This window comes from Macrobrachium rosenbergii, chromosome 47 (assembly GCF_040412425.1).
Source record: "Macrobrachium rosenbergii isolate ZJJX-2024 chromosome 47, ASM4041242v1, whole genome shotgun sequence".
In the NCBI taxonomy this organism is placed as follows: domain Eukaryota; kingdom Metazoa; phylum Arthropoda; class Malacostraca; order Decapoda; family Palaemonidae; genus Macrobrachium; species Macrobrachium rosenbergii.
The window spans coordinates 25,594,812-25,620,623 of NC_089787.1; the positions used below are offsets into that span (position 1 = coordinate 25,594,812).

The window sequence follows — 25,812 nt, forward strand, 5'->3', positions numbered from 1 at the left end:
ATGAGGGCTTTATTCATTTTTGTCTGGTAAAGGACTCCAGTGAACTTCAAAATCATCCCAAGTCCTAGAAGAGTAAAGGTTAAAACATTCATATTAAAAGGCACAGGCTAAAGTAAAATGAATGAAAGACGTTGCACTCTAACCTGATTATTTGGTGTGGAGTATCCATGACGTGTCTGAACTAACTTATGTATCAACAAGGCACTCAAAGCAAGGAGTAGTAGTCCACCTAGTCCTGCTCCACCAGCAATCAGCATTAGCCATGGACTTAATAGTTCTTCATCATGCATCTCATTAGCCAGGCCTACACCTGTTCCAATGGATTCTTCGCCTACAGAAGAAAAAATTGAAAACTATACATTACTCTCAAAATCATAAATAAATTTCACTGTCAAACCTCTTATGGAATTACTGTAGAGTAGATTACATTCCCTTCTTTCACTTCTTTTTGTCAAAATTAGGAGGCATGACAGTCTACAAAAAGTGTTTAAACATTTCATAAAAGATGTTGTTCAATCACTAATATCTGGGAAATATTATAAGACAATAATTTTCACTACTTTTCCTTCTAGAAAATAAAAAAACAATGCTGACATTTAGTATGAGTAATATTGCACCAACCACAAAGTGGAATGCTGCAGTGTTGCCATCGAATTTTTGGGTCTGTGGTGTAACACCAAGGGTATGGTTCTTCACCGCCTGCATTTCTACAGTAATTTTCTGCATCCTGCACTTCAGGAAACACATCTGGAGGACGGTGGTGACTATGTGGTGTTTGAGAATCCCATCTCTGGCAGGCAATGCCATTACTAGTGACATTTTTTGTTCCAAAGTACCATCGCCCTCTTCCTATCCTACAATCGTCTGTACAAGAAGATAAGAATAAATTTTTATATATCAACATTTACATTTAATGTAAGAACTTTCTAAATATGACAAAGATCTCCAAATGCAACAACATGATTAACCAACATACACTTTTGCAAAACAAGTTTAATTAGTGATGAGTAAAAAAAATAACCTTCATACACTTACATGTAACTTCATCGGGGTTGATTGAAGTTAAACCTATGTGTGAACACACACGTCGAGATCCGTCCCCAAAACTTTCAAGTTTCTCACAGTCAGGCAAGCGGAAGTGCCTCCGAGATTTGAATACTCTATTTTCCTGGAAAAAAATTATGTATGTTAGCTATACAAAAAATTGTAACATAACGTACTGCAGCATAAAACAGTAAATGGTGACAGAACCTAGACAGGAATACAATTAGAAAAAAGGACACGAGAAGAGAACTTTGAAAGTACAACCATAAAGGAAATAAAAAGTCTTTTGAGGAATTTATTAAAATCTCAATACCAATTCCTTGCCAATGATAAATCGGCTCTCTAACACCAAGCTCTCACTTGAAATGTGATTTTGCAAAGAAAAATTAGAAGAAGGCTTATTTATTTACACTATTACATTGATATTTGGATCTCGTGAGAAAATGCATCTGGCACCACAGTCCAGTCAGAGGAGGTGGTACAATAGGACCTGCCACCAATCAGCCAAAACCAAAACTACCAATACTGATGTAAAGAACCACTTGGAAAGTGCCACCAGAGACAGAGCACACAGTCCTACATAATTTAAAGAACCAAACTTGTAAATATCTACAAGTAAACATAACGATGACAATGGTATTAAAAAGATTTGCCACAAATAAAAGAATAAAAGCATACTTACTTGTTTATTTTGCTCAATAAGAAGCCACTCATTTACACAGAAGAGACTGCGTACTGCTATGCAGTCTTCACGGCACAGAGGCAGGCCAACCTGGTAACCATCCTCCAAATGACACTCGGGAAATGCGTATCGACAAAGTAATTTCTAAAGAGAAATGGAAACGGAAAAGAACATTTACTTACATAAATAAAAGAAGCTGTACTGTTATTATTATTATTAATATCATATACAGTCTTAATCAAATATAATGTACCTAACTCACGAATAGGTCAACACAATCTGCAAGTCTTTCATTAAAATTTATATTATTCCAAAGTCCAAACTGCATCCCAGAGAAAATAACTAACTGAACTATGCTTCCAGATCATTATAATCACACTTTTGGCTGAAGTAATATAGTGCCTCAAGGTAGCAACACATTTTCATTTTATTACCTATTATGGATATGAAATATGTTTGGCAACTAAGGCAGTAAACAAGTAGTGCATAACTTTTAATATGCATTTCAAGACATGTCTTATATTAACTATGTGAGTTCCCAATAACCATTTTCCTTGGGAAAATATATATAGTAATACTGGGATTGGTTAATTCTGAATTTTCAGAAACATTGCTACTTGAGTAGATGTTTTCAAAATTATTTTCGATAACATACGGAAAGCACATTAAAGTTTTGCATAATACAAGTTGGTTGAGCTAATATTCCATTCAGTTATGACAACTTCTTTCAAAAGAATGATTAACATACTGATCAAAAGTGCTTCTCAGTCAAGATAGGGATAAAACTATTATTGTAAAAATAAACCGTTTATCAAATTACAAATACTAACTTAATTAAAACATGTTACACATGAGGTTCTCCTATTTAAGGTGCATAACTTCAGGATTTTATCCAAGAATAGTATCCCTTCCATTATTATAAACTGCACAACACAGCTACAATGAATAACTAAGACAAGACTCGACTGATGGTATCTCTTATAAAGCAAATAATTATTATCTTAATTCAATAACAGCTATCTCAACAGTACACTGATATCCAGGACACCAGCTTTTCACAGACCAATGTAACACAGCCACAATACAAACCTCGGCAGCGGTGCGACACGGCTCTCGAAAGTTATCAATCATTTCTGCCCATAATTCTCTTGTAATGTGCTCATTCAACCACCCTCCCTTGTCAGTAGCAGTGATATTGTACCAAACTAAGCCGGTGCCCCCAAGGTGATGCCGGCACACTCGACCATTATACGGAGCGCAGTACCCCAGGGGGCGTCTTATGGCTGGAATACAGAAATGGAATTAATTTCTCGTTTTACTTTTTTTAATCACAGGAAGTTACTGAATGCCACTGAAAAGATGTGGTATGGTGTAATTGCTTATCAATGGTATTAAGACGATTTGCATTACCGGTTCTTGTAAACACGTCAACATTATAGGTGGATTTGGACATAATTTGATTTATAAATAATAATCATTATTAAAATAAATATCTAAAATAATACAAAAACATACAATGTATTATATAAAAACGATTAAAATATGTTAAAATATATTACTAATCTTACTAATATTTACAAATAAAAAATAAGACAAGAATCCAGTGCATTTGTTAAAATATTGTTAAAACACACCACTAATATTTATATAAAAAAAAAAAATACAATGCATTACTGAAATGATAAAAAGAGGCTACTATAAATTTCAACATTTCTAAAAAAAAAAAAAAAAAAATTAAAATATACAAAATAGGTATTAATTCTCAGACTTACGACTGACAGGATGGACGACGGACACTGTGAAAGTCCTAGAATCAGAAGTGCGTCGCCCCTGGATCACGTTGTCAGCAGAACAGGTGTAATTCGCTGTGGCAGTCGCGTTGACTGTCAAGACGGAACGAGCGTAGGTCGTGAAGGGAGTGAATTCTATGCCGTGTATAACCTGCAAGAAGCCAAGTCCAGTTAATGGTTGCCATTTACCCTGGACTTTATTTATTTGAAATAGGACTTCAACTGGAAGTCCACGAACTTAAAGGAATTATATGGCATTTGGAAGTCCATTTCAAAATCTGCTTTAGAGTTAAGGGTATGTGGGCTGAACTTTATTTATTGCAGTAGGGCTTTCCTCTTGAAAGTCCACGAACTTATAGGAATTATACACCTCAGGGAAGTCCATTTCAAAATGCTCTCTAGAGTTTAGAGTAGGTCAGTTAAATTACACATCATGTATAATCTGTAAGAAACAATTCCAAAATATTGAAGTTCAAATTTCTATAAATAAGTAGATATTTAGATATGTTTTTCTACGTGTAAATTAAAAAAAAAATTATATGGGTATTTCTGTGATAAATGTAAATTTTCAAAGAAAATTTTTCGATGAATAAAATACCAGAGTCCATATTTCTAGAATTTTTTTTTTAAGCATACCAAGGCAACATTTAGAATAGCAGTTACTGGAAACGTACATTTAGGGTCAAAATGTTCACATTTACTCTGAAGTCATCAGTTAACCTTTGGAATTAATTTCTTGTTCCGTTTTCTCCGACTCTAACAGAGAATCCTGCCTTCTTCACGAAGTGGGTCGTCTGTCTATAGATCCGAGTTAGGACCCACTCACTTTCCTTTCTCTTAATTTTTCTTTCCAAAAGGTCTGGTTTAGACTATCGGTCTCGCCGATCAGAAAAAATGTACTAAAGGTAAAGGGTGAAGTCTCCAGCTTCATTAATTAAACTGATTAAATTAAACTAAGTTATTCACATAATTCAGTTCGGCCAATCAGCAGAGGCCTCGTGAATTTTTTGTCGTAGAGAGAGAGAGAGAGAGAGAGAGAGAGAGAGAGAGAGAGAGAGAGAGAGAGAGAGAGAGAGAGAGAGAGAGAGAGAGAAATGTTAAAACAGATAGGTCTAGAGTGGCTTATTCCACAGAACGACATGTTATTCTTATCTTAGCTAATTTACTGAACGAAAATACTGTAGCCGCTGTAACATACGAGAATATTAAATGGAAATCACGTACTTACGAGTACAAATGAATAAATGAACTTGTGAGTAATTCAAAATATTCATTAACACACGTATAAAATAAAATGTAAAAACCTGGAATAAAACTTGAAAGCTGTAGCGTTCAATTTTTATATATTATTTTTATTTTGACGAACTCGAATCTGAACTAACTGCATAAGATTATGTAACTGTAAGAAAAAGGCTGTTAAGTATTTTGGAAAGAATAATAACAATATAAAACCAAAGCTAGGGAGTTTTAAAGGATACAATTATCTCCCACTGTTCTAACTCACAGAAGAAAACACAGTGCTAATATAGGCTTAAAAGCAGAACGATCTATATACATGAAATATATACAAGGCATTCCTTACCTCATTCTTCCACTCATACATGGGCAGCTTTGGGAAAAGAGAAAAAAAATATTGGTGAGAAATTAGTTGCTTCCATTTGGGAAGTTCCGACATAATCAAACTTTGCTAGTCACGACACAAGCAAACCTTGCTAGTTACGACACAAGCAAACCTTGCTATTTACGACACAAGCAAACTTTGCTATTTACGACACAAGCAAACTTTGCTATTTACGACTCAAACAAACCTTGCTATTTACGACATAAGCAAACTTTGCTGAGCACCATTCTTAAAGAAAACTAATGACATTTCTTTTAATCTTCCCACCTACGGCATTCTCCCTGTTTACCGGGGCATCCTACTCAATTAGGAGGCGCAGGCACGCGATGCCAATTACGGCTCCGTAATTACCTCCGGGCGTTGATATACGGCGGAGGCTGTACCCAGCTATCTTGCGCTCTATTAAGGGCGTTAAATCTAACGTGATCAGCTCATTACCAGGTATTTTGATTTTCATTCAAGGCTTCCGTATTTCTTCCGTACATTTGAGAGGTTTCTAAGTACTTCTAAATACGAAAAATAGATACCAAAATACGCTCCTGTAATTTTTCCTCATTTTAAAGTTGCTTTTTAATATATAATCATACAACTTTTTAAATTTCAAATGGTAAGGCGAATTTCTCACGGTTTTTCTTTCGTATTTCAAGGCTTTCATTGAAAAAGCGTGTCGAAAAATATTGCAAAAAAAGAGAAGTTGAGAGATCAATAATCACTGCGTCTATTGACATAAACAATAAACACATAAAAAAAGTAACGCCACTTTTATCAATCTTTTCTTCTCATTATTACAATTCTAACAAGACCAATGCATTCACATTCTTGACTCTTAAACGCTTGTCTGAAGAATTTATCTCAAGAATTGTAATTCAAGTAAAAAAATATAAACATCAAAATTCCCTTTATCCAGAAAAGTAATGTCTATAAACATTACTTGACAGAAAAAAAATGGAAATGGTAAAAATATATGTTTTGAGAGACTAGTGCCCGAGATTCTGTCCATAAATGGACATTGACTAACTTAAACCTTTTATTGTCTTGTACCGAATCTTTTATTCTGAGGGACTATTCCATGATGAGACTGGAATTTTTTTTTTTTTTTTAGCAGGTATTGTATTCTCAAGACATCTATTACTTGCAAAAATTATTACATGTTTCAAACTCATTACCTGACTTTACAAGTTTTAATTAACGCATTAACTTCATCTAAGACGCAAAACGGATTCATAACATAGCTTTTCTATAATTCCTATTGTTAAGACGGGCGCACATATACAACACTATTAGTAGTTACAGCAATCTTGAGTTATATTTATGTAGCATCTATACACCAGTGCCTCCGTTTTTAGTGACGACTATACCTTGCTCTCTTTGTAGAGGCGAGTGTATCACTTCTTTCGGGACAAAGATTCTTTCTTTTTCCATCCCATTTCTTTTCTTGCCCTCAATATTGGGATGGGATGCCCATACCGTCGGCCTTCTTGTAACGAAGGCGTAAGCCTATATAACATGGAACAGTATACGTCGATTTTCTTGAGCTAAAGCTATAAGCATCACTTAAATATATCAGTAAAATTTAAAATTCTATTTACAGAAAGAATTCTGAACAGTTTATAAGTACATCTTTGCAAAATGCATCGCAGGGCATCACATCGGCAATAAAAATATACAAAACTGCAAGAATTTAAAAAGCAACACTCATCAGAGTTTTAATCAGCTTACGAAGAGAAAAAACTCATCAAAAGCAACTTGTCGGAGGCAGCCTGTTCGAAAGCAGAAGCCTTTGGTACCTGGCAACATTTTCGAAGTTTCACAAGCGGCCTTCGTTCTCTCCTTACTTCATGCAATATTGCATGCAACAAGCAAGTCTTCATCAGCTAATGGTTCATGACGGCTGGAAAAGACGGGAGGATTATGGAGCGAACTTTCAGCCGTCACACTAACATAATTTAACTTGAGTTGGATACCCAAAAAATGTAATCATCTGGGTATGCAGGAGATGAATAAAAAAAGTTTGGGGATGAAGGAAGGGAAATTAAGACGAGCCAAAAAGTAAAGAATGGGGCATAACCATTTGCCGGTTTTTGAGACATCTAAACATTAATGTAATGATAACTTCAAATCTTCATTATGAAACATATTCAGGAATAATGCACTGTGGCATATAGAGGCATGTCATTGTTTTCGTGACAAATATAATGAAACTGTACATTGAGAAGTTAAAATAAAAATTGCAAGAGGCACCTGATCAAGTTCTTTATCAAAGAACACCATAAAAACGACAAAAAATACTCTTTATCAGAACATTAGCGAATATTCACGAAAATATACAGCCAGGTTGATTAGTGATAAACTTATGATGTTCTCCCAATATCACTTCAAAAGGCGTCTTAAAAGCCTGGTTCCTATCACATCATCATAATCATAATCATCATCATCATCATTATAGCTCTCTGTTATCATACCACTTTCACTTCACTCTCTCCGGATGATGCTTTCACTCTCTCTCTCCAATTACTTTCACAGCTTTCTTTTGTAGAAAATGTTTGGCTTTTATATGGCGCTTATCCCTTATTCTCCGCCACACCCCGCCCCATTCTCTCTCTCTCTCTCTCTCTCTCTCTCTCTCTCTCTCTCTCTCTCTCTCTCTCTCTCTCATCATCATCATCATCATCATCATCATCACGCTGTTCTCACAAACACATTATTCTAAAAATTCTATATAATTATCAATGCCTTTATCTTTCAATATTATCATCACAACCTTGTTATATATATTAGTAATATTTGATATCTCTCTCTCTCTCTCTCTCTCTCTCTCTCTCTCTCTCTCTCTCTCTCTCTCTCTCTCTCTGGTTCTCACAAACATATATTCTCTAAAATTCTATAAAATTATCAATACCTCTATCTTTCAAATTATCATCACAACCTTGTTATATAATTTATATCAGTAATACTTGCTCTCTCTCTCTCTCTCTCTCTCTCTCTCTCTCTCTCTCTCTCTCTCTCTCTCTCGTTTAATAGGCATTTCAGGTCCCATTCTCCCAGTAAATGGAAATAGTTACTACCTTGTTTAATGACGTAAAATACGAAATGACTTTTTATGCCTCAAAGAATACACAATGAAACTCGCTTGGCAATATATTTCATAAGTGGGGCAAAACAAACAGTGAGGAGAAAGGCGTTGGTGGGAGGGGGGGTGAGGGGAGGGAGGAATTACTCTTTACGTAACTCATCATATACCCTAATGGTTCCGTAATCTGGCAGCGCTTTGTAAAATCTGGACCCAAATAAAGAAAAAACATTTAGACTTAATTACCGGCGGCCACCCCAAAAAGAAAAAAACATTCAGACTTATTTACGAAAGCTGGTGAAATTCAGCAGAACTATCTACACTTACGCACGTTTAGGTAAAACTGTATATAATCAAATCAAACTGGCCCAGCAAAAGAGATAATGTTGTTTTCGATGACAACACGTGCGCGTAAAACACACAGCGTTCCGTTTTTAAAGTTAAGTATTGAGGTCGACAGTTTTCCCATTTTCGAAAAGAAGTAACTGGATGGAAAAAAGTATTAATTATCATATTTCCTCACTAATGCAACCAATTCCAACTAGGTGAAGATAATCTGGAATGATAAAGGTTACAGAAATAGCTTAATGTGGAGAAAAATTACATTACAATTCATCATTTGAAGAATGTATGGAGTTAAAAGAAAGAAAGAATCAAGGTACTGTTAATAAATAATAATAATAATAATAATATTATTAATTAACAATAATAATAATAATAATCTTCCCAATTAAACAAGATAAAAGAAACAAGATAAAATTTCATTTTTAAACGACCCAACATGGTGGAAGTTTCTGCATAAGGGTTTCATTCACAATTCAACAGGTGAAACATGCATGCGACATTAGATGGAAAAATTTAACAGAATTCCCAGACAGAAGGAGAAAAATAGAGACTCAAGAATAAAAAGAAGACACATATAAAACATAGATAAATAAAAAACCGAGAAATATATAAAGGTAAATATAAAGAATGACAAAGATCGTGGACTCTAGACAAATTAATGTAAAAAAAAGCACCACATTCTTTTCAACATTTACGAAGATAGTCATCTTTAACAACATCTACCAAAAACATCTCTTGAGCAAAACAAGAAGGAACAAAGATAAAAAAAAAAATAACCAAATCAAGACAAATATAAAGAATATAAAAAGATCGTGATAAATTTATGCAAAAGAGCATTACATGCTTTCCAGTATTTGCCAAAATACCTTTCACCAACCTCTCCCAAAAGCACCAAAACAGAACACAGTCAACTAGTGAACTTACCGGTTCGCCATCCCTAAACCACTCGATCTCGGGTATGGGGTCCCCAAGGGCGACACACTGCATCAGGAGTGTTGTCCCGTAGTTGATGCTGTAGCCTCCTGGGTACTCGGAGATGTGGGTCTCGGCTGGAGGGAGAAAAGAGAAATGGAGATTTTTAAAATATGTTACTTTTATGCTTCTGATATACTTTATTAATATTGCTTATTGTTTTTAAATGGAGAGTACAGATGTAATGAAAGTGTGCACTCTTGAAAATTACATTAGACTGGCGTTCTTTTGTTTTTAAATGTTTATGAAGCAACACATCAAACACACACACATATACACACATATGTATCTGGTAAAAAGTGACCAGTACATTCTACACACACACACACACACACACACACACACACACACACACACACACACACACACACACACACACATATATATATATATATATATATATATATATATATATATATATATATATATATATATATATATATGAGGGTCAAAGGAAAGATTAAAAAAATTAACTTTATTACGGAAAAAATAAAAATCAATTACTGAATCAAACATCACAACACACGAACCATTTAACCATATATAAGACATTTTAAAAACATTTCCTGCAACATATAATGCAAAAAATTAAAACACCCTTTAAAGGCCTGGGTTCCATCTTAAAAACATCAATTCGGTGAAAGAGGAGACACAGCTGGAAGACAGCAATACCTATTCCATTGTACAGATCCCCATCGCAAGAGTTTCATCGCTCTCAGAAAACGCCAAGCAAGCGGCAATTACGCGAATGACGGAGTATAACGCCACAATAACAGTTTAATGAGCACAGCTGAGGCGATTTGGGGAATTACAGAAACGCCACAAACCCGAAAAAAGACAAGGAGGAAGAGTTAACGGAAGAGCTAAGAGAAGAAGAAAGGAAGGAAGTAAGAATAAAAGGAAGAGAAAGGAAGGACAAGAACCCCGCCCCAATATCGAGTGAAAAGGAATTGCAGGAGGTTCAGAAGAGACCAATGAAAGGAGCTCCAACGACAAAAGGAGAGAACACGCAGACGAAGTAAGAGGGAAACGAGGTAGGGATTTTCTACGAGAGAATAAGTAGTAATGAAGGGAGAATAAGGGAACTGCAATGAAATGGAAGAAAAATAACTAGGAAACAGTCCAAGAAAATAATAATTTTTGGGATAACTCATGGAAGTGGAGGGAACACAAGAGAGAAGGGATGTTACGAAGTTTCCTTGTGACGAGAGAGAGAGAGAGAGAGAGAGAGAGAGAGAGAGAGAGAGAGAGAGAGAGAGAGAGAGAGAGGGGAACAACTAGATTACTGTCAAGAAATAATTGAGAAGAGGAATTGTATGTGAGAGAGAGAGAGAGAGAGAGAGAGAGAGAGAGAGAGAGAGATTACTGTACAGAAATAATTGAGAAGAGGAACTATGAGAGAGAGAGAGAGAGAGAGGAACAACTAGATCACTGTCAAGAAATAACTGAGAAAAGGAATTGTAAGAGAGAGAGAGAGAGAGAGAACTAGATTACTGTAAAGAAATAATTGAGAAGAGGAATCGTATGAGAGAGAGAGAGAGGAACAACTAGATTACTTTCAAGAAATAATTGAGAAAATGAATTGTGAGAGAGAGAGAGCGGGCCCAAAAAAAGCAAAGAAGGTAGGCAAGTCTTATCAAGAAAATGTTTAATAAAAGAAAAGTTTCAAAGAAGAGAAAGAGAGAAAGAGACGGGCAGAAGACACCGTCAGTCAGCTGACGCAAGGAGCTCCAGCCATCCACCTCGAAGTCCCCCCCCACCGCCTGATTCAGGAATGTCGGCCTAATTTACTGCTAATTGGCGGACATAATTGGCTGGGTCGCCGTGTCCAATGTCTCCTCGGCCCTTCACCCCCTTCCCCTATCCACCCCCTACCCCTCCCCAAAACGTAGCCTTAAACCCACCCCTTAATTCTCCCCCATACCTCATCACCACACAATCCTTCCCGAACCATTCTATTCTCTAATCATCTCCGGCTACCGATTCCCAATCTTCTCCTCAATACTGGCCTTTCAAGGATTCGTCCCCCCACCCCTCAATCCTCTCTCTCTCTTCCCTAACCCCTCCCCACAAAATCCTTTTCCATCCCAGTCGTAAGGGAATAGTTTATCACTCCTTTATTACCCATTGGGTGGCGGTTAATGACCTATTTTCACTAATTCCACTCGAGAGACAATTCGAATCCTAATAATTTTTCACATCGTACAATCATCAGCAGTAATTAATTTACCTTGAGACAATAATCTCTATGTAAAGTAAAAAAAGAAAAGAAAGTATAAACACCTGTCCTAAAATAACACTCTCTGTGGAAAGAATTAAATAATTAAGGCATAATTAACTTTAAAAATTGGGGTACGCTATAAACCATCTTGAGTCAATGTGTGTGTATATATATATATATATATATATATATATATATATATATATATATATATATATATATATATATATATATATATATATATATATATATATATATATATATATATATATATATATATTTTTTTTTTTTTTCCCTACTACCTTCAAAGATTTTGCCTATGTCCACTCCTGAAATGTCACTTTCGACACACCTGAAGTCTACCTGATGTCCCATGACCGAACCTGACATATCGTACCGCGGGAGGAGGGGGAGGAGGAGGAGGAGGAGGAGGAGGAGGAGGAGGAGGAGGAGGAGGAGGAGGAGGAGGAGGAGGAGGAGGAGGAGGTGGAGGAGGAGGAGGAGGTGTGAAATTCTATTCCTGCCTTTATAGAAGGGTTAGAATAGATATGCATCAGCTGAAACAAAGGGTGCCAGCACCAACCCCTCCATTAAATCCCATCTACGAAAAGTCAAAAGGCAACACGTCCCATCTCATCCCAGGGGCACCTTCCTCTTGGATCACCTAAAACGATAACAGTTATCACACACTAATCCTAATCAATGTTATATTGATAAGACAGTTAAGAAACTACATCGAGTATGCAATGGGAAAATATACTAGTAAAACGTGATGGGAGAAGTCCGTAGATTTTATAAGACTGAAAAGATTACCTGAAAAACTGACATTTAAGTTCCCTTCACGATAATACCATATGGTCATATGTTAAATGTACCAGTTTCCGCATGATTATATCATTCACCTGATAAATGAGGTCTCTAAAACACAAAAGCGCTTTTAATTCTACCAAAAAGATTATAATATTAGAGAAAAGGGTAGAAAATACACCTGTAACATTCTCGAAGGCCACAAATATCTCCCAATCCACGTCAGTCAAAATATGCTATTATACTCACAAATAATTCGCCATTAAACTTTACGCAACAACAAATATAAATATAAAACCACAAAGGGAGTGCTTACTAAAATAACCCCCGCATCAAAGACCGAGAAAAACGGGCGAAAATAGAAGATAAAAGGAATAAGTTCCGAGAATAAACCAAACTCCTCCACACAGCTCTCGATGAGACGCGAGCTGAATAGACAAGTTTATCAAGGCATCCAAGAATAAGACAGTGGGACGGGAAGGGAAAATAGATTTTCCCAATTTAGCTACGATAAAAATAATATAATAATAATAATTATTATCTCTGACTTCTTCGTAATTTAAAATTAAAATAATGGTAATATGTCAGATGAAGGAATGATTAAAACTTTGTTGTTATTTTTTGAAGGTACGGGTAAAATTCTACATATTATAAGAATAATGAAAATCTCTAACTCCTTCATAACTACAGAAATAATAATGGTACTGTGTTAAAGCAAGAATAATTAAAACTTCGTCGTTATTTTTTGAAGGCGCTGGAAAAATCGTACTTGTATAAGAAGCTTAAGGCATAATCCAAATAAGAACTTACTTGTTTCAGAGATTAAAACTACAAAATGCTTCTCAGAAATACAAAGTAAATTATATATATATATATATATATATATATATATATATATATATATATATATATATATATATATATATATATATATATATATATATATATATATATATATATATATTATACAGTATCTCACTACAACGGAATACATTTCCATTTGATGTTTTTAACAAACAGCAAATAATAATTACAGAATACATTACTCAAAATATATAAATAAACAAAGAGAAGCCTTTACATAGTAAAGGCTGCAATACGTACGTAGCTAACGATGAAGAAATAATGGCAAATAAACAGAAGTAATCTTCTACACACAAATGCCATCCTCATGGTACACAAGAGGACGGTAATGGGAAAATATTATGTGACTACAGCCCTACCTTTGGCTGCATCTTGGCCCGGAATGGGACATGTGGCGTCTGGCTTCTGTTACCGGTTAATGTTATGTGGTTATGTAACAAGGTTACGAACGCTGTATATAGAAAAATCGCTGACTTTACATAGTTACTTTTTTTATTTTTATGTCACTCTGATAATCGTGCAACATTTCATTAACATTTTGTATTATATATATACATATATATGTATGTATGTATATATGTTACATCAACATGCGTAATCAGTCATACGCGTATGACTGAAATATAGTCATAATATATAATATATAATCTATTTATTTATTTACTGTAAACACGGCGAAACAGTTTTCACCAAAACTGAATTCGCCGGTCTGGATCAAAAATGTATCAATCAAATAAGTAGCTCCTGGGGGATCAAATATAAAAATAAATTAACCTGATGACTGAAATTTCAGTCATTACGCCACGATCTCAAAATTATTCCATAACATAATTTCATTTTTAATAAAAATACAGTATGTTGTATGTATGTATGTACATTTCAATAACTATAATATATAATATATATAATCTATTTATTTATTTATTGATTTAACAAAAGATATGACGGTCTGGATCAAACCATCAATCAAATAAGTACGGAAAATATAAAAATAAATAAACCTGGGACTCTAACATATGCAGCCACGATCTCAAAATTATTCCATAACATAATTTCATTTTTAATAAAAACAGTTATTTTCCAATAACACATTTCAATAACTATAACATTCTCTTGTGACTGACAGTTGATGTTATTCTCAGCAATGCATGAATGGTCAGCCTTCAATTCATATGCGACTGCTTAAATGGCCAAACACTGAAAATTATTTTATTCTCTTTTGAATTATCTTATTTTCTTTTGAATTATTTTATTATCTTTTTTTTGTGAGATCCTTCCGAATTTTTGTCTCCCATACCGGCTCTATTGTAGCTTCCATACTGTCTACAAAGTAAGTGGAGGAGGAGGAGGAGGAGGAGGAGGAGGAGGAGGAGGAGGAGGAGGAGGAGGAGGAGGAGGAGGAGGAGGAGGAGGAGGAGGAGGAGGAGGAGGAGGAGGAGGAGGATTATTGATAACCCACGAGTTTCACTTACGCTTTCGTAAAACGGCCCACTCATCCTAATTAGCTCCCATGAAATAGACAAAGTCTAAAACCAGTACTAAAATAAAATCATAGAGAGAGAGAGAGAGAGAGAGAGAGAGAGAGAGAGAGAGAGAGATGCAGCTGTGAATAACGAATACAGAATTAGTATAAACTTGAAGCTTCACGGATCAGAATAAAAAATAGTCTACCGAAAATACGGTCTACAGAAAGTGTCCGTGAAACAAAATATAACAAAACTTTTAGTTTAAAAAAACGTGAGACGAATACCCCCACCTCCTTCTCTCTCTCTCTCTCTCTCTCTCTCTCTCTCTCTCTCTCTCTCTCTCTCTCTCTCTCTCTCTATGAAAATGACTAGATGATCTCTATTTTCACAGGAAGAAGATAAAACGATCTCTTTCTTTCTTTCCTACGAAAATTATAAAATTATCTCTCTATCTCTCATTATATATATATATATATATATATATATATATATATATATATATATATATATATATATATATATATATCAAATAAGTCAATGCCACAAAGGCGATCGCCTAAAACCAAATGATATATATATATATATATATATATATATATATATATATATATATATATATATATATATACAAACACACATATATATATATATATATATATATATATATATATATATATATTTATATTTTATTTGCGTGTGTTTGTCTTTGTCCCTCCCATAATAAACAAAGAGTACCACGAACGCCCCTCTAATAATCATTCGAACACCGTCCGGCATCGTCCGTATCCCTTAGTCAAATCGCAAAACGTAATTTGCAATCCAAACTATTACGGCCTCCGCTGGACCATCAAATTCTAACGCAACATACGTTGTAATATATTTGTATTACTATATATGCGATCGTATTTTCCCCGCAAATAAAAACGGGGGGAGAGAGAGAGAGAGAGAGAGAGAGAGAGAGAGAGAGAGAGAGAGAGAGAGAGAGAGAGAGAGAGAGAGAGGGAATGCCTTTTAAACGCTCGGGAAACAAGGATTTTATTTTCCCGTCCGAAAATTGAAATATAAAATATTTAACGCCCCATTTGTAGACAATTTAAATATTGCCATTTACAAAAAAAAAAAAAAAAGAATGAACAGATTACATTCCGTACAAACAACAGCTGTATGGGTGTTTGTCCACCCATAGATACCCGTATCGATATGGAAAATGCGCATTAATCTTTGGACGCAAATATATATATACTGTGTATATAGTACACGGTGCATGATCCGTGTACCGCACACGGTAACAATACGTATCGGTTTATTTGAAATGAATAAATGATTACTTCTGCCATACGCAATAAAACGTGTATTACGCGCCAGCGGGGAGCGGAATATATCAGCAGTAGGTTTTTATTTTCATTTCGGTGGCAGACAAAGTTGATATATTATGCAATAGGGAATAAATAATAAATGAAGTATGTGACTTTTTTTTTTTTAAGCCATGCGCAATAAAATGAAACGAATGACATTTAAGTAGAAAGTCGTTATTTTTTATGGCGTATGCATTAAAATAATTACACGACGCTTTATTTAATTAAACAATGACCTATAAATTTGTTCCCCAATCGAAAGTTCAGGTGAATTGATTGCTTTCGCTCTGAATAATATTCAGGAACCAGAAAGTTGGGGAAATTAAAAAGAAAGCTGAATAATATTCAGAAACTAGAAAGTTCGGAAAAAAAAGTTTATACGGGAGAAAGCGGAAGACTCAATAACAATTAAACAAACAGACAGAGATAAAAGGTCAAGGTTGAAAAAAAGCAATGAATATTAAACACAGTCCAATTTAAAGGAAGAATTTCCATTTACCAAATACAGGAAACTATAACACAACCCATGACTGATAAATTACAATATGAAGCACAAAAATAAAACACTTCAAGCGAAGATTAATGAAATTCGAAATAGACAATTTACAAAAAACGAAAAACAAAAATTACATTCCGAAATAAATAAAAAAAAGGCTCCAAGCGAGAATGAAACTGGAAATACAGTTTATATATATATATATATATATAAAAATACACACTGACATCAGGTAAACGACTCGATACCCTCCACACAATAAATGAAAAATAAATACACAAATAAATGGACCACTCACGGATAATATACTCTGCTTACCATCCAGGTAGGGACAGATCGCTTCCGAACAGAGGCACAGACTATTTACAAAAACACTGTTTGTTAGGCCGGTCTAGTTCAAGAGTACAATACCTCTCTCTCTCTCTCTCTCTCTCTCTCTCTCTCTCTCTCTCTCTCTCTCTCTCTCTCTCTCTCTCTCTCTCTCTCTCTCACGTTTTCTGGTTTGTGGAAGACTAATGGACGTGTCCGGGTGATGGGGGAAATGCTTTAGTTTCAGAAAATTTAAATTTGGGAGAGGAGAAAGTAATAATAAAACTGGTGGAGATGAAAACATGAGCGTTAGAATATATTGTCTGGCGATGCACAGGTGCAAATGGATTCTGGAACAGGTTACAGATGAGGCGAAAGAATACTGAATGGAAACTGGTATCAAATGATTGTTCATTTTGTCAGATACCATAAATAAGATAATGAAATTGTATTTTTATGTATACAAATACAATGCACACAAATGTATAAGACCTTATCTATGATACGATAATACAAACACAGGTATTTAAACCCATGCATACCCAAATAAATTTTCGATTTGATGCACACGCATTACATACATATATATATATATATATATATATATATATATATATATATATATATATATATATATATGTATGTATATATGTATGTATGTATGTATGTATGTATATGTGTGTGCTCGACAGTGAAACGTGCACCATATGACACCTTTAAAAGCACGGTTCCAAAATTAATTTCTCTTCAAAGATCACTCACAAAATACATAATACAAAAAACTACACGCAATCATGAAACAAAAAACTACACGCAATCATGAATATTCGTAAATGCAGTACAAACACCATCAACACTAAATACCCTGACAACCTCACCATTTTTCAAGTCTACTCTCGCAACAATTTATAAGAAACACCTCTTACAATTCCACCCCTTCTATAATCCTTCTCAGACGCTATTTTTTATTCAGAATTGCGCCTCGCAATGACTATGCCAAAGTATGTCACAACGACGCGAGAGGTTCAAGGAATATCACACGGTACATTTCACACGCTGGAGATTTTATCAAGCAAAAACTCCGACAACAGACTGAGAATATATTAAAACTTACAGAGCGAACTTGCATAATGCTGAGCAGAAAGATAAGCAGGGGGGAAGGGAGGTTTAAAACACACTCTTCAAATATAACTTTTGGCGAGAGAGAAAAGTTGGAAGACATAATATTAAGCCTGATTCGAGACTTTGCGAAGAAGACGAGTGAACCTAAGCATACATACACACATGCATACACACATACATACATACATGCTAATAAAAATATTTTGTCTTAGAATTAGTAAGAGATAAAAACTGATTCTTACTAAGGTATAGATGTATACATACATCAAACTGTACATAGTTATCAAAGAACAAAAAGTAAATTTTTAAAATACATAACACCAAAAGAAGGACATGGAACACTGCAGAAATACCTATTTAAAAAAAAAATACCACGAAATAAATAAACCACACTTTCTCCTTCTTCCATCACAATATTTACAGAGGCTTAGTAAGGCGATACCCATCTCTCGCAGGCTGGCAATTCGTCAACAACAATTATCCTTAACAAGACTGGACTCTCCAGGGATTACCAATCCCCAAATTAAGCGCCCTCCCTGATCGCATGATCGTGGAAAAATATTTACTTCTTCCGACCACTATATCCCTGCCACCTAGAGAGAGAGAGAGAGAGAGAGAGAGAGAGAGAGAGAGAGAGAGAGAGAGAGAGAGAGAGAGAGAGATTGATATATACTGTCGTCACAGCAACTACGGTCATCGACGAGGAGAGAGAGAGAGAGAGAGACTGATATATACTGTCGTCACAGCAACTACGGTCATCGACGCACAGAGAGAGAGAGAGAGAGAGAGAGAGAGAGAGAGAGAGAGAGAGAGAGAGAGAGAGAGAGAGAGAGAGAATTAGATAATTGATATAAATACTGGCGTCCAAACAACTATGGTCATCGACGCAGAGAGAGAGAGAGAGAGAGAGAGAGAGAGAGAGAGAGAGAGAGAGAGAGAGAGAGAGAGAGAGAGAGAAATTCTTTATATAATTATCTGGGATAGTCTACTCCTTACTACACAAAAAAAAAAAAATGGTCCCTTAATCCTAAAAAGGATTCTTTATGCCCTTGTTTTGGCGTTGCTAATCCTCGGTCGGAAAAAAAATCCCAGCCTTTTAATCCCATTTCACTAACTACCTTCCTGATAACCTGCAATTACTAGACAGGTTTAATTACTCCCTTTTATCTCAAGCGATTCTTGCTGCGTCAGCAGGTACTGACCGGGTTTCAGTGGCAATAATACGACGAGGCGGATGTCATAAGAAATGGAATATAAAGTTCTATGAATTCCATTTAACTGAAAATTCTAACTCCAAATTCAAGTAATAGCGGTAAAATATAAAAGTTGGGAGCGTAACGGCTAAATGAAAGGAGTCAAATTACAACAGTTATTATAACGTTATGCATAAATGGTTGCTTGGTCATTTTTCAAGAATAATGGAAAGAACCTGTTGCATGAAGTACCGTTGCATTTATAATTAAACGATTTAATGGCCAACTCTGGTAATTTATAATTGCAGGATACGTAATAATTAAGTAAAACTTAAAATTATACTCTCCTAAAACTGTTTTACGAAATTAATAATATTCCTCATATAATGTGCTCTGATGTACTTCTCCCTAATTCAGTACGTTCCAGCAATATACAATCAAAATAAAGATTACCATCTTTCTATACATATATTAATTACACTGGATGCCGTCATTAAATAACAAACTATTGAAAATATGTCCAATTAGTATTCTGTCAAACTAATAAAGATAGAGAAGAATTAAAAATGAATTAGCTTATGGTCACATTTCACGTGAGCGTGGTCGAGTCGATAGCACCGTGGACTTCATTGTCATGGTAACAGAAGAGTCTGTGGGTTCGAACCTATACTGATTGATTATGAAAATCCCTCGTGTTGAGGTCAGGCGGATTATGGAAAAAATCGAGGGGTCTGCAACGTCTCATCTCATGCAAATGCAATGCATATTAATGACAGTAGGGGACTTGAGAATTGCAACACGCAAATAAAAAAGGACGGCGCACTATTTTAATTGGATAAAACACACACGTATACATACATACATGCATACACACACACACACACACACACACACACACACACACACACACATATATATATATATATATATATATATATATATATATATAAATTGCTTTACTTTCAAGATTTGCACATAAATAAATCTGTCTGGATTCATACGAAAAGAAAAGGAGCCTTTGCAATTCCTTTACAAAGTTCAGAGCTAAAATCTATCCGCCGTTCTTTAATTATAGTGCCACGGGGATGACGTAAGCGAAATAAAAAAAAAAATTCAACAAGAGCTTCTTCAAAACGGCATCTAACTCAATAACTCGACAAACACGATCCAAAATCACGGTCTTAATTGCGTTAGCCGAGGACGGCAGGAGCCAGCAAGCTTGGTGTTTTCTGACGTCAATTAGCTTAAAAGGGCAATAGGCCTTGAACTATCAGATCAAACTATCCTTTCCTCCCCCCCCGCCCCCCTCTCTCTCTCTCACATACCTCCTTTGCCGTCATACTGTCCGCGCTCCTTTTTTGTGCTCCAGTTCGATTTTTCCAGGCCCGGTATTTAATCATCGAATCACGGAGTACCTAAGGGTGGTTTTTATCTCCCAAAATACTATATATATATATAAACCGTCCTTTGCTCCCCCTCCGAAGGGCCTACGGCAATTTAACTACCCTTAAATCTATACGTCTCTTCCTCTCCCTCCCTCCCTCCCTCGCCCCAACAAAGGCCTCCTTAAACTGCTCTCCAACAAAGGGGTCCCTACCTCCCGAAAAATCCTCCAACATAACTCCCCAAATCCCATCCTCCCTATATTGTCGTCTTTACCGTGATGAGATAATTGAACATTCCAGCCAAAGCTCTCCCTCTCCCCCACCCCTCTCAAATACCCCTTCCTCCCTCCCCCCCCCCTCCCCTGACGTTAATACATATCCCTCAAACTATGGGCCTCCCTCCCTCACCTCACCCCTATTTTCTCATCGAATCTCTCCTGCCTATTGCTCCATCTCTTTTGGTCGACCTTTCGTATAACCCGGTCTTTTAAGTTTCTTTTTTCTTCCTATCTCCACGCTCCTTTGCTTTTTCTATTCCGTGTGTTCTGTCCTTTAGTAGTCTGACGATATTTCGCTGGAAAAACCTAGACAAAATTACCTGTGTAGCAAGATCATTCGTAGCATGCTTTGGTTGCCATGACAACTTATTCTCAGAGGAATTTGTATACTAAAGTTGCAGTACGAAAATAATGAGATTTTAAATGAACAGCAACGTCATACAAAAACTTAAAAACGTATATATTTAAATGGAAGAACTTGCGGACGCACGCGCGCATACACATTATATATAAATATATATATATATATATATATATATATATATATATATATATATATATATATATATATATATATATATATATATATATATATATATATATATTATACATATTCAAATCTCATCGTCAGACTAAACAAACAAGAAAACAAATCAGTAATAACTTTCCGTCTTACCTTCCATAGATCCTCTGTCTGGACACAGTCAAACCGCCACCCCCAACCTCCCCCCAAAACTCCCACGAGGGAAAACAGGGGAAAACGTAGAAACGACAAAAATATTCTTAAAAAAAAAAAGTTACCTAATTGTGAATTCCAAAGAGGCTTACGTTGTTCTTCTTCGAAGGGGACACTGAAATAGAATTCCCAGTGCGAGTCTTTCTGGTTATCGACGGCTAACGCGGTCGTATTAAAACTGGGAAGCCGAATCGACGGCAAGGCATTCGCAAATGCGTCAAGGTTGGCAGAGAGAGAGAGAGAGAGAGAGAGAGAGAGAGAGAGAGAGAGAGAGAGAGAATACCTGTAGAACGGTGCCTCTCCAAGAGACACACACACACAAACACAGCCATCATCTTGCAAGAAAGAGAGAATTTTCTCCCGACGACGTCGAGACAGCTTCCCTCCCATAATTAAGACCAGGAAAGTAGAGAGAGAGAGAGAGAGAGAGAGAGAGAGAGAGAGAGAGAGAGAGAGAGAGAGAGAGAGAGAGAGAGCGGTATCTTCTTTTAAAACCCCCGTCTCTATTCAGCCAGAGCGCTCTCTTCAAGACGGCGGAGACGACAGGTAATCTTTTTTCTTTTTTTTCAAAACAATGACGCATTTTCTTGTCTTCCTATTTTCTTTCAAAAGTAGGAAAGACGACGAGGGGCTGAAGGAGAGATGTACACGAATATGGGAGGAGGCACAGAGAGACGGGGGACATCTTGCAAAAAGAGGAGGTGAAACAAAGATGACATACAGGTATTTCAGAAGGAAGGAGTGCCTTGTCAGCAGTTTGTCTTCTTAAGGCTTTCAAAGTAATGTCTATTTTTTAATATATGAGAAATGAAAGGTGAGAGAATGCATTACATCAGTTATAATATTGTTCAGTTACGTACAAATATCAAATAACTATGGCTTTATTACTGGGAGAGAGAATTTACCACATATTCTGTAACTCCAGGCAAAAAACTGTACATGTTAATGAGAGAGAGAGAGAGAGAGAGAGAGAGAGAGAGAGAGAGAGAGAGAGAGAATTTCTCACACATTCTGAAACTCAACATAAAAATATACAATTAATAAGAGAGAGAGAGAGAGAGAGAGAGAGAGAGAGAGAGAGAGAGAGAGAGAGAGAGAGAGAGAGAGAGAGAGAATTTTCCACACATTCTGCACCTCTGGAAAATTAAAACTATACAAATTACTATGAGAGAGAGAGAGAGAGAGAGAGAGAAATTTTTCCACACATTCTGCACCTCCGGAAAATTAAAACCATACAAGTTACTACTATGAGAGAGAGAGAGAGAGAGAGAGAGAGAGAGAGAGAGAGAGAGAGAGAGAGAGAGAGAGAGAGAGAGCAAGCTACCATTTACTTTGTACTTTCAATATGCTAATGCACCAAGGAAACGGAACACAAGAGGCAGATGTCAAGCAGGTAGGAAAGATGGCGAATAATCTAGGGAAATGTAAAGGTAGGTTGAAGAAGGGGCTTTAGAGAAATGGTTCCTGGTGTATATATTTTGAACTACTGCTACCATCATCATCATCATCATCATGGTTATCTTTATCATTATAATCAGTGCTGGTTGTGGTAGATGTCACTGTAATACAATGAGCAACCACAGAAGCAGAAATAATAATAATAATAATAATAATAATAATAATAATAATAATAATAATAATAATACCAGCAAGGTTCAGATATTATGTTCTACACGATACAACCTAACCTAACCTAACCTAATCCTGCGACATAGGCCCGGCTCGTCTATATCATCATATGCGGCTTTGGTCTCTAATCGTCATTTTCTATGGAGAAAGACCCCATGTCCCCGTAGATTACATTTCTAGCCCTCCCAAAATCTAATTATTTGTTTCAGTTATTTGTTTATATATATATATATATATATATATATATATATATATATATATATATATATATATATATATATATATATATATATATATATATATATATATATATGACCAATCACAAGGCCCACCTATAGTAAAATATTCATAAAGGTGTAAAAATTAAGAGACTTCTTTGCGATAGAATATAACAACTATACATGTTACTACGAGAGAGAGAGAGAGAGAGAGAGAGAGAGAGAGAGAGAGAGAGAGAGAGAGAGAGAGAGAGAGAGGGATGTGCTATTTGTCTAAATAAAATCTGCATACCTAAAAATGAAAAATAAAATTAAATATCAAACTGGAACTTCAAAATGTCTGGCACTAAATAAACATTGATAGATCTTCAAAGAATGTCTCTCAAAATAAACGACTTTATCTCGAAGAAACTTTCAAAGGAAATATCGTTGTATTTAAAGAATCCATCAAGTTTTTCATGGTTGAGAATAATAAGAATTTCCCCCTTAAGGGTCGACCGCCAACGGTGACCGCCAGTAAGTGGAATCTTCAATTGATGATTTAAGTTAATGCATAATTTATTCGTTATTCATTTAGGCAGTTTGGTCTTCAATGGAAGGGCAAGTATGTTTAATGCGACAGGGAATAAATCCGACTTTCAAATATCGGCGGTCGTTTTATAATTCTCAATATATTTTATTATGTACGGAAGAAGATTTGCCCAGAATTGAGGAGAGAGAGAGAGAGAGAGAGAGAGAGAGAGAGAGAGAGAGAGAGAGAGAGTAATCGATTCACTGAAAGCAGAGATGATTTGGGAATAATTCAAGTCTTAATACCGAGAGCGAAAGAACTTGCATTTTCAAATATTTGTTGAGTTGAGAGAGAGAGAGAGAGAGAGAGAGAGAGAGAGAGAGAGAGAGAGAGAGAGAGAGAGAGAGAGAATGTTTAATGGATCTGTTTTATACACACCACTAAATAAATAAATATGTAATATATATATATATATATATATATATATATATATATATATATATATATATATATATATATATATATATATATGTGTGTGTGTGTGTGTGTGTGTGTGTGTGTGTGTGTGAGTGTGCCTGTATACATTAACATACACAGCGCTTCCCTTTCAAGGTGGGGAAAGAATTAAAATGAGAAACACCGCAGAACAGAAGCACCGTCCGGCCAAAAATACTGAAGCGAGTTGATTAAATTTTCATTGCAGGCCACCGTTGAACCGTTGTTCGGCATTTGCATTTTAATAAACGGTTTACGACGTTAAAAGGAGGAACCAAAAAAAAAAAAAAAAAAAAAAAAAGAAATGTAACAGGGGGTAAAAATAGGAAAAGCTTCTTTTTCATTTTTGTGTGTGTTTGTTTTCAGGAGAATGTATTGATGGAGTGGCATCAATAAATGTGTTGATGTTGATGTTACTGCTGATGTTGATGGTAGCAGTGTTTGCTCGGGGCTCGAAAAAATAATAATAATAAAAAAAGGGGGACTGTACTTATCACAATGAATCGGCCGCGTCGAAAACTGGGCAGATATTTATTTTTCCCAATCGTCGGACCAAATTTAAACTTTTGGGATGGGTTCTCTCTCTCTCTCTCTCTCTCTCTCTCTCTCTCTCTCTCTCTCTCTCTCTCTCTCTCTCTCTCTTTAAATAAATGGTTTTTGCATTTTTTATTTGTACACGAGTTTGGAAGTTATACATGAAGAGGAAAACACAGACATAGAGTATACATACACAAAAATACACACACACACATATATACACAGTATATTATACAGAGAGAGAGAGAGAGAGAGAGAGAGAGAGAGAGAGAGAGAGAGAGAGAGAGAGAGAGAGGGTAAATTTGAGCGAGAGTTAAGTTATTGGGGTATTTGGAAACGAGGACGATGGGAAAATTTATATTTATATGTTTGTGGTAAGAACCGAAGTGCTCGATTCAAACAGTATTTGGTAGCCAGTACGAAGGATCATGGTAGTATGGTACCAGAAGTGAATCTCTGAACTCGTATACCAAGGTCGTGTATAAAACAGGTTGGGAAAAGACTGAAGTGCAAATGGAAGCTAAGTGGAAGGTATGAAAGGACTTTTGAGTTAACTCACATATAAATACATATGCATACGTACACACACACACACACACATGCCTCTTGTTACCACTGTCCCTATATAAGTAACCATAAAGAAAGTACCTTTGTCCGCTCTTGGGA

General features: G+C 35.7%; 1 protein-coding gene across 4 annotated transcripts in view; it reads right to left on the bottom strand.

Annotated features, from left to right (window-relative positions):
- The window catches only part of LOC136830680 (tyrosine-protein kinase transmembrane receptor Ror2-like), a 719,079-nt gene that overhangs the window by 12,217 nt on the left and 681,050 nt on the right, over positions 1–25,812 (bottom strand). Inside the window, exons 6-13 of one of the 4 annotated variants that reach the window (XM_067090361.1) lie at positions 9,477–9,601; positions 5,099–5,125; positions 3,499–3,667; positions 2,816–3,009; positions 1,727–1,870; positions 1,036–1,168; positions 622–864; positions 144–331 (exon numbers count right to left, since the gene is read on the bottom strand). In XM_067090361.1, the coding sequence (XP_066946462.1) occupies positions 144–331; positions 622–864; positions 1,036–1,168; positions 1,727–1,870; positions 2,816–3,009; positions 3,499–3,667; positions 5,099–5,125; positions 9,477–9,601 (1,223 nt within the window). Of the gene's footprint in view, positions 1–143; positions 332–594; positions 865–1,035; positions 1,169–1,726; positions 1,871–2,815; positions 3,010–3,498; positions 3,668–5,098; positions 5,126–9,476; positions 9,602–25,812 lie in introns of all 4 variants that reach the window. The other 3 variants (XM_067090359.1, XM_067090362.1, XM_067090360.1) reach the window with 3 other exon arrangements.